The sequence below is a fragment of the Hylobates moloch genome, unplaced genomic scaffold, assembly GCF_009828535.3.
Source record: "Hylobates moloch isolate HMO894 unplaced genomic scaffold, HMol_V3 SCAFFOLD_14, whole genome shotgun sequence".
NCBI lineage: Eukaryota > Metazoa > Chordata > Mammalia > Primates > Hylobatidae > Hylobates > Hylobates moloch.
Window position 1 is genome coordinate 44,797,934 of NW_026652289.1, and position 10,344 is coordinate 44,808,277.

The 10,344-nt window shown below is 48.0% G+C and overlaps 1 protein-coding gene across 1 annotated transcript in view; it reads left to right on the forward strand.

The window, feature by feature from the left end:
* SLC28A1 (solute carrier family 28 member 1) overlaps positions 1 to 8,951 on the forward strand; it is a 90,978-nt gene extending 82,027 nt beyond the window's left edge. Inside the window, exon 19 of the mRNA XM_032174348.1 lies at positions 8,808 to 8,951. Coding sequence (XP_032030239.1) covers positions 8,808 to 8,844 — 37 coding nt within the window. The 3' untranslated portion in view covers positions 8,845 to 8,951. The remainder of the gene's footprint in view (positions 1 to 8,807) is intronic.
* Positions 8,952 to 10,344: the final 1,393 nt, after the last annotated feature.

Here is a 10,344-nt window from a genome sequence, read left to right on the forward strand (position 1 = left end):
GCCTCACAACCATGGCAGAAGGTGAAAGGCGCGTATCACATGGCAGCAGACAAGAGAAGAGAGCTTGTGCAGGGAAACTCCCCTTTTTAAAACCCTCAGATCGCATGAGTCTTATTCACTATCATGAGAACAGCACAGGAAAGACCTGCCCCATGATTCAATTACCTCCCATCAGGTCCCTCCCACAATATGTGGGAATTCAAGAGGAGATTTGGGTAGGGACACAGCCAGACCATATCACCACCTGTCTCAACCTCCTGAGTACCTGGGACTACAGGAACATGGCACCATGCCCAGCTAAGTTTTTTATTTATTTTTTATTTTTTTTAGAGGTGGGGGTCTTGCTACGTTGCCGAGGTTGGTCTTGAACTTCTAGTTTCAAGTGATCCTCCTGTCTCAGCCTCCTGAGTAGCTGGGATTATAGGCATAAGCCACCATGCCCAGCCCTTCTATGTCATTTTAGCTTCTGTTATTTTGGATTATCTATGACTTGCAGCTGCAGCAAATCCTAACAGAGAAACAAGTCTAAAGCCTTGGAGGATGCTGGGGTGTTGGAGATCTGCTTTATGTTGCTACTCGTGCACATTGGGGAGCAGGTGTTAGTCCTGAAAAGTTAAAATATTTTCCACACAGGTGCTTCAGGGGCTGCCTTGGGGGATGAGTGGCTGACATTATGGTAAACTTTCTACCCCCAACCTCACCAAAGGCTTCAGCCAGAGTGGTTCTTGCTCTCGCTTCCTTTAGCAAAAGGGTTTCCTTCCTAAAAAGCAATTTGAAAGCCACTGGTTCTTAAAGGAATAGTGATGGCCTGACCCCCTGTCATGCTCCGACCCTCCCCTCCCAGCTATTTTGCCACTTCTTGCCAATTTACATATGAACTGCACAAATTCATTCAGACACAGACATAATAGTGAACTTAGAGCCCAAAAAGAAAGAGGAAGTTAAATCCTAGAAAAAGTTGCGTCAGCCTAAATCCCTAGGAGAGACTTGGCAGTAGATGTTGTCCCTGGTAGCAGCCCTGTATGGGACTTGCTGCTACAGGGACCTCTCTGGGGGCCATCACCTTGGAAAGGGAACCTACGAGACCCTGGGGTGTTGTATTATGTCCCAGGTGACTGTTGTTTCTAAGAAAGTGTCGCTGTTCCTGGAAATACTGGCTTCAGGTGCACCTGTGCAACTCAGGAACTGTCTGGGTTTGTGGGTGAGTCTGAGGGTAGACTGCCAGGCCAGGGAATGAAGATGCAGGCAGGGTTAGGGACAGACGCACTTCAGAGGCTGGGGCAAAAGAAGGGCTCAGATTTAGTGAATCTTGGAGTCAGGATTTCCTATCTGGTCCACTATTGGTTGGTATGGAGGATACAAGCAGAGCCCTGTACTTGAGGAATCACTGGGGACCAAGACACCCAGGACAAGGGGCATAGTTTAGGGGATTTCTGAAGCCTGTACAGGTAAGCAGGGCTGGGCTATCTCTCCCAAACTCATCTGGCCAGAACCCATCTGGCCCATCTAACCCTTGAAGAGAGGTCTTGTTGTATCCCATCTCTGTCACTTCCTGGTTGAGCCTTACTTTCTTCTTCTGCAGCATAGGGTAATAATAAAGCTTGCTTGATGGGTGTTGTGAGGGTGGGATGCAAAAACTCAGTCTGATGCCTGGTTTGGTGTGGCTTAGCTGGTTGTTCTGGCTCAGGGTCTCTCACGCTGCAGTCATCTGAAGGCCTGACTGGGGCTGGAAGATCTACTTCCAAGATGGCTCACTCACAAGGCTGTTGACAGAGGCCTCAGCTCCTCTCTACATGGGCCTCTCCTTAGAGCTGCTTGAGTGTCTTCATGACATGGCAGCGGGCTTCCTCCAGAATGAGTGACCCAAGGGAGAGAACAAAGTGGAAGCCACAATGTCTTTTATGGCCTAGCCTTGAAAGTCACATGCTGTCACTTCTGCAGTCTCCTATTGGTTACACGAGCCAACCCTTTCTAACATGGGAGGCACTGCTACCAGGAGGTGGGCAGCATTGGTGCCATCTTGGAGGCTGCTACCACAATGACCTAATTGAGCTGTGGAACCAATCTTGAGAACGATGTGTTGCCTTCTTGTTAAGTAATGTAAGAAGTCCTGCTGTTATGTTACTTGTAACTGAGAACATTCTGATATCTCATCCCCAGAGTTCTTTTTCTTGGTTAAGGTAGCCAGAGTCAGATTGTGTGACTTACAACCAAAGCCCCTGACTGATCCCAGACAGTAAGCCCAGCCCATCAGCCCGGGTAAGGGGAGAGGGAAAGGAGGATCCTGAGCTGGGGCACCCTCTGGGACACTCACTTTGAACCTCAAAAACCTGACCTGGCCTTCTAGGATCCAAGAACAGGCACTGTGAAGGGAGAGAAAACGTGGCTTTTATATGCACAAATAGTCACGGTTAGTTAAAAAGAAAAAGAAAAATGCTTGTATAGTAACGATATGACTCTGGTTCTGCCAGCTTCTACAGCTGGCTCTGTGGCTGAGTCTCTGTGGAAGGACAGAATCCTTCTCCTTTCTGATTCCCTGCTTAACTTTGGTATTGGACTAGTTCCAACAGAGATTCCTAGCAACCAGGAGAATTGCTGAGGTTGCCACCGTGGGCCAGGAGAGCACTGAATTTATACAAGTCAGATCTCCTACCAAAGATAGGTCAGAAAATCAGGATTCACTGAGTCCTCCATCGCCTTCATGTGGGCCCTGGCAAGCCTTCACACTGCAGAAGGAAGAGAAGCCTGTGTGAACTCAGACCCCTCTGATCTTCTGGATCAGCTGCAGCTGGGAGCACAGTGGCTGGGTGGTCCACAGACGCTCGCAGCACCATTGCTGCCAGGCCTGGTAATTATGTGCTGGGAAAGAGAGCACCCTGCCCCCCACTCAGACTTCTGTAATTTGCTGGATCCCAAGAGTACACATGCAGGGGGCAGACTGCAGGGTCCCAAGCACAACATGCAGAGGGGCAGGCTGCAGGAAATGATCCAGGGTCATCTTCATCCAATACCGTAATCTTTTGCATCTGCGAGAAGCTGTAGGCGAGTGAGACACTGAAGCATTTCTTAGAAACAATAACTATTTAGCAATAATCTCCATCGCTATATAAAGGGATTGGGCAAAGGGGTGTAGTGGGAGAGAATGCAGGAGCCCGGGGTCCTGGCTCTGCCACACATGTCTGGCATAGCCTTCAACTATTTCTCTCTTGTCGAGCCTTGATTTCCTTCTTTGAAAAGAGAAGTTGAATCACAAAATGTTACATGTAATAAGGACAGAGGGATTTGACTAATGGCCTAATATGTAAAGTACAATGCTTCTGGCTGCAAGTAACAGAGGACCTAACTAGAAATAGCTTAAACAACAAAGATGTATTACACCACGTAGCAAAGAGTTCAAATGTTGGGTCGTTCTAGGGTTGGTTAATTTCAGCAGCTCTGTGATTACACTTGGGAATCCATTCTGCCATCCCCAGGTGCTGGCAGCTCTGCTCATGGATAGCTGAAACAGCTCCAGGTACTGCTTTCTCACCCAGTCATTCCAGAGGCAGAAAATGGTTAGGTATCTTTCTCATGTCTCTTTTTTAGGAGGAAGGAAACGTTCTCAGAAGCCCCTCTCCACACCATCCTCCAAGACCACCCCATACATCTCATTGGCCATGGTTGTGTCACATGCCCGTGACTAACCAATCTCTCACATGGGGAAAGGAGTGACCACAGTTGGTTGAAACCAATCAACCTTGACCCTTTGTGCATGGGAAGGGTCTATACAGGACAGGAAGAAAAGTGGGAAGTAGGTGAGGGGGGGAATGGATGTTGGTTGGACAGAAAACAAACTGTGTCTTTTATGGCTCAGCTGCTCCCCTCACAGATGGGGACCTGAGCTTGAGCGAGATCTCCTCAAGTCAAGTCCCACAGGACTTGGTGGCAGTCAGGGAGTAAATTTGGTTCTCACCTTCTGCTTATGGCCTAGAGCAACTCGGGCCTGGAACTAAGAATCTGATTCTCCGTGAAAACTTTTCCTTCTAAAATCATCTTAAGGGTCGGGCACAATGGCTCACATCTATAATCCCAACACTTTGGGAGGCAGACGCAGGAGGATTGCTTGAACCCAGGAGTTTTAGACCAGCCTGGGCAACATGGTGAGACCTCATATCTACAAAAAAAAAAAAAAAAAAAAAAAAAAAACCAAAAATATAAAATCACCTTAAGTCCGTGGCCAGTCTGAGATGTAATTTTCAGAGCTGACTCAAGCCTTTGACGTCTGTTATGCCTCCAGCCCCAGTGGAATGCCAATGAGAAGTTCAAGGGCACAGTGGGCAAGTGATCTCCAGGCCGGCTGCAGGTTCAAATGCCATCACTTCCTTATCTGCTGTTTGTTGATCTCAGCAAACTATTCTGGCAGCAGCTGGCAGTGATACCATCTGTGAATGACAGTAGCAATCCCTATCAGGCACCCCTGTCAATGAGATTGTATCAGTCAGTGGCCAGCCAGGAAAATGGAAACCACAGAGATATTTCAAGTTTTAATAAAGAGGATTGATTACAAAGCTGTTGAAAGGGCTAGAGAACAAAAATATGATAAGGGGTGCTATAGTCTGAATGTTTGTCCCCCTCAAACCTCATGTCGAAATTTGATCCCTGGTGTCGGAGGTGGGACTGAAAGGGAGGTGTTTTAGTCACAGGGAAGGATCCCTCATGAATGTGTTGGTGCCATCCTCATCCTCAATGAGCGAGTTCTTGCTTTATCAGAGTGTTCTCACAAGAGCTGGTTAAAAAGAGCCTGGTCCCTCCCCATCTCTCTTACTCCCTCTCTTGCCATGTGATCTGCACACACTGGTTCTCCTTCCCCTTCCACCATGAGGGGAAGCAGCCTGTGGCCCTCACCAGAACCAGATGCTGGTGCCATGCTTCTTGTACAGCCTGCAGAATGTACACCAAATATACCCCACCCCTCCCCTCCGCTCCCTTGTTCTTCTCTTCTCTTCTCGACACAGTGTCACTCTGTCACCCAGGCTGGAGTACACTGGCACGATCTCAGCTCACTGCAACCTCCACCTCCCAGGCTTAAGCGATCCTCCCACTTCAGCCCCTCAAGTAGCTGGGATGCCGGGCACATGCCTCCATACCCGGCTAATTTTTGTATTTTTATAGAGACGGGGTTTCATCATGTTGCCCAGGCTGGTGTTGAACTTCTGGGCTCAAACAATCATCCCGCCTCAGCTTCCCAAAGTGCTGGGATTACAGGCATGAGCCACCACACCCAGCCCTCTTTTCTTTATAAATTACCCAGCTTCAGGTATTCTTTTACAGCAATACAAATGGACTAAGACATGGATGTTTCCCAGGGATTAGGAAGCTGCTTTATTCCAGGCACCCATACATGTCATTGCTGAGCTGCTAGAGGGGCTGCCCCCACCCTACACAATAATCCAGCCCCTAATCCAGCCAGAGCCACTGGCACTGCCAGAGCCAGAATGGCTTTTCCCTTCCTCCAGCCTTCTCATCTCTTCAGTACTTCCACTGGCCAGACCCAATTAAAAACCAACTGGTTGGAGGACAGGGATGGAAAGAAATGGATTGAGGCCCCAACAGATCATATGTGGAACAGAAACATGTAAGATGATGATCAATAGCATAGATTTCAGACTCAGAGAGGCCTGGGTTTGGGTCTTTACCCTGTGTCCTTGGGCAAGTCACCTCCCTGGTGTGAGCCTTAGTTTACTCAATCTATAAAATAGGAATGATGATATACCCATTTCAGAGTATTGTTGTAAAGGCTCAAGAAGAAAATTATTATAAAGGACTTTAGCAGTGTCCAGCATCTTAGAAGGGGCTAAACAAATGTCAGTTGCAATTGTGTTCATTACCATCTTCATTATCATCATCACTATCACAATAATCTCAATCTCAATCTGCTAGCCACAGCCTTTGCAACAAGCTCCTAGGCCCCCTTGCATCAGGGTCCCACTGTACCCTTCTAGGGGTAGCCAGGGCTTTCACGGAACTTTTACTAAGACTCCTTTGGACTTCCAAGACATTCTCCAATTTCCACGGAGCTACATTGGTAGCTATGATTCTATTCTCCCAGCTGAGAAAATGTGAAATAACAAATGCCCTCATGAATTCAATAACACCTTTGAATGACCACATAATTTACCAAACGCATTTGAAAAATAGATCTCTCTCTTTCTGTGGGAGGGGTTATTTATCTTGTCAGCCAATGATGGAGATGAAATGGACTCCTCCCAGCAGCCTCCTCTCTGACCTGGGGCTACCTCCTTCACACTTAGAGCCTGTCTGCTTGAGTGTGGACTCGTATTACTCCAAGGCTAAGGACCAAAGTCCTTGTCATGGCTGACAAGGCCCTGCATGCTCTGACTTTATGCCTTGTCCACCTCTTCCACCTCATTTTTCCACTTAGCCCCTTGTTTTCTGTTCTTAGCCATCCTGGCCCTCTTTCAGTTCCTGAATATGCCCTGCTCCTTCCTCCCATTTCAAGGCCTTTGTACTTTCTTCTACCTCTGCCTGGAATGTTCTTTCCCATATTTTTTAATCTCATTACTTCAGACTTATCCCCCTAGTCTAGGTGGGATATTTTTGGTTGTTAAGAGACTAAAAACCAGACCCAAAGTGACTTAAGCAAAAGCAGAAATTAAAAGTCCAAGCATAGTTCTGACTTCAGGTATGTCTCTAACAGGGGCTTAACCATTGACATCAACACCCATTACCTCTAGACTGGCTCATGTGTCCACCTCTAAGCCAATTGCCATGGCCAGGGAAGCGGCACATGCTAAATATCCCACTCATGAGTTGAAGAAAAATCAGATACCGTTCTAAGAAGGATGAGTGGGTGCTGGGCATGGAGACAGTGATCCATTCATGTCTTACTCAGTTCAGGGAGGTGCTCTTGGTGCCCACTCTCCACCCTCCAAGATTAAGTCAGTCCCTACTGCAATACACACTCAGAGCTTCCTGTACATCACAGCACTCATCATCTTGTAATTATATGCTCATGTAGTTGCATGATGTCTGCTTCCCGCACCAGATTATGAGCTCCGTGAAGTCAGGGGCTGTTTTGTCATCACTGTATTCTCAGTGATGTAAAAGGCATTCAATAAAGAGTACGCATTTTAAGGGATTCATCTGGGACCCTGGGTGTGACTAGGCCCAGCCTACTGCCTTGACTTTTCCAGCTGCACCACCATTAAGGTCAGAATCTTCCCCTCCACAGTCTTCTCTTCAAGCAGGCTTGGGGACACTTACACAGGACACATCTCCCCTGACAAGAGAGTGACAATTTTCCCATGGGACCTGGCAGGCCTGCGTCCTAGAACTTGGAGTGAATGATTCAGGCCAGCAGAAAGGACTTGAATCAGGAGGGGAGCCAGGGAGAAAAGGAGGGTCACTTTGAATTAAGAACTTTAAAAAGAGTGATTCACGATCGTTGCGGCTGACATTTAAAAAGCCTCAAATACTTTTGGTAACCAGTGTGCTGCTTTGCATTTTGCCTCACATTTACCCTGGGAATGAAGCAGCCCCCAGTTGCTCTGGGGTAGATCGTATTTCGTTTTCTGCTTCTCAAGCATCAGTGATGTTTGGCTCCTCAGTTTCCCATATTTATCCTATTGCCAAAGCTTATTTTCATGGGAGCTCTTGCACAGTGGAGACATTCTGGGCTTTGGTGTCAGGCAGGCCACGGTTGGCAATCTGACTTTGCCATCTGCTGCATGACCAAGGACAAATTATTTAACCTCTCTGTCTCCATTTCCTCTCCAATCAAGTAACGATGCTAATGCCAACCTTGCAGGGGTTTGGGGAGGTGTAGATGGGGATGATTCTGTGCAACCTCCAGCTTTAGCCAAAGCTATGGTGGGATCATGGAAGGCAGGGGAAGAAGCATGTCTTGTGTGAGGGAGGAGAATGGGGAAGCCAGCAGGCTCAGGTATTGCTCTGTCCTACCCTGGTGCAAGTGTTAGTCTGAGTCCTCAAGAGAAAGTCTTGGGCTCCTTGTCCAGATATAGATTCTGTAAGACACACGGCACAAATGGTGTAGCTTTAGGATGCAGGAGACAGTGTGGAATGCTGGGTGTGTTGGGGAGTCGGGGGTTGTGAGGGAGGTCTTGGAAAAACCAAGACTTGGTCCCCTGGACGTGGGCTATTTCCCCACTGAGGCCTGAAACCCAGAGGAACTTCCGGGGCCTCAGCCTTTCCCATACCAGGAGTCGGTGCCTGGGGCCCAGCCATTAACATGGTACAGGGCATCAGGGTAGGGATAGTGATGGGGTGATCGCACTACCTCCCCTTAATCACCCCCAGATATAACAGGGTGACACCCTGTTGGAGGCTGGAAGCCTGCATTAGTAGATAGAGGAAGAGCCAGAAAAATGTGGGTTCTGCCTACTCCAGTAATCCCAGGTGAGGCCTGGGTGACTTAGGTTCCATATGAGGGCCAACATAGTACTCAGCACTTACTGTGATTTTTGTTATTTTATTTCCCAATTGAGTATTTCTAGAATACAGTAGCAGTGACACATACTTTTTTACTTCAAATCTGGCCACTTTAGAGAACTCTTTCGTCTTAATAACTTTTGAGTTGATTCCCAGGCATCTTTGACATAAAGTCATGTCACCTGCAACTAATGATGTTATCTCCAGTCCCAACATCTGTGTTCCAGTTTCTAAGTCATGTCTCATTGCACTTCTCAGAACATCTCGACAATATTAGATAATAGCAGAGATGGTTGTTGCCCCTCATTTTATTTCTAGTTCCATTAGTTATGTTCCAGTAAAGTGTTTCTTGCTCTTAGGATATTCAAAAGTACACCTGCCGAGTCCCAGCCCTGAGGAGTGTTTCTGTGCTTCATTATTAAGTATCTTGAAGGCTCTCAGCTGGAAAAAATGCCCTTCATTTCTTAAAGAAGCATCCTTATATTTTTAAGAGTCTTTGAAAAGAAGGAGTTTTGTGTTTTATTAAGAACATCAGCCCTGGTTCTAAAACAAAACAAAACAAAACAGAACAAAACCAACCAACCTGTGTCTTTATCTATAAAAGGAGCTGAGAGGTATGGAAGAGCAGCAAAGGTAATAGTAACCACTTCACAGAGCTGTTGAGGGTTAAATGAACTAACACGTGCGAAGTGCCTGGCAGGGAGTCCAGCAGCATCAGGCTGGCAGGTGTCATCGCTGTCACGGGTCCCATCCGGGGCTGTCCTGACACACTGCTCCCCTCTCCAGGCCAGGAGGCCCCGGGCTTCTCCCCTGCTCCTCCCCTAAAGTGGCATGGCCAATAGGGATCCCAGCCGCCATTAGCCAAGTGCCCTTTTGGAATTTGGCTGAAAGCCACAGGCTTGGCATTTGGGAGGCTGGATAGATTGGGATGAAGGCCCCCAGGGAAAGGCCAAAAGCTGGAGGACCTTGGGTGTCCTGGCTGTGCCCATCCAGCTGTGGGACCTCAGCACGTCTCTGGGCCCCTGAGCAGCCTGTTTCCCGAGGAGATAGTCTCTGAGGCCTGGCCTACCCGCTGGGACCCGCTGAGTGAGACGCAGGGCTGAGCCGGCCCAGGGCACAGTGGGGAGAGGACTCTTCTTACATAATAGATAACGACATGGCTTGTTCGAGCAGACCCTGTGAATTTCTCCAGAGCCACCATATTACTCCCACACACCCCCACACTGCTTTTCTCCTCTACATGCACCTAAATGGTACGCTTTTTAGGGGGACAGGGATGGGCAGGACTAGCTGAATAATGTGTGGGGCCCATTGCAGAATGAAGTGTGTGGGGGCCCTCTGTTCAACAATGAATAATAATTTCAGGCAGGGCGCCATGGCTCACGCCTATAATCTCTGCACTTTGGCAGGCTGAGGTGGGAGGATTGCTTGAGGCCAGGAGTTTGAGACCAGCCTGGACAACATAGTGAGACCTCATGTCTGTTTTTTAAAAAAATTTGGCCAGGCACAGTGGCTCATACCTATAATCCTAGCACTTTGGGAGGCCGAGGCGGGTGGATCACCTGAGGTCAGGAGTTCAAGACCAGCCTGACTAGCATGGTGATACCCTGTCTCTACTAAAAATACAAAAATTAGCCAGGTATGGTGGCACACATGCCTGTTATCCCAGCTACTCAGGAGACTGAGGCAGGAGAATCGCTTGACACGGGAGGCAGAGGTTGCAGAGAGCCGAGATCACACCACTGCACTCCAACATGGGCCACAGAGTATGACTCTGTCTTAAAAAAGAAAAAAAAATCAAAATGGCGACCTCAGAGCATTAAACCAAGAGTGAGACCCTTGTAGACACAGGCCCTGTGACTGCAGAGGTTTCACACTTATGAAGCCAGCCCTTAG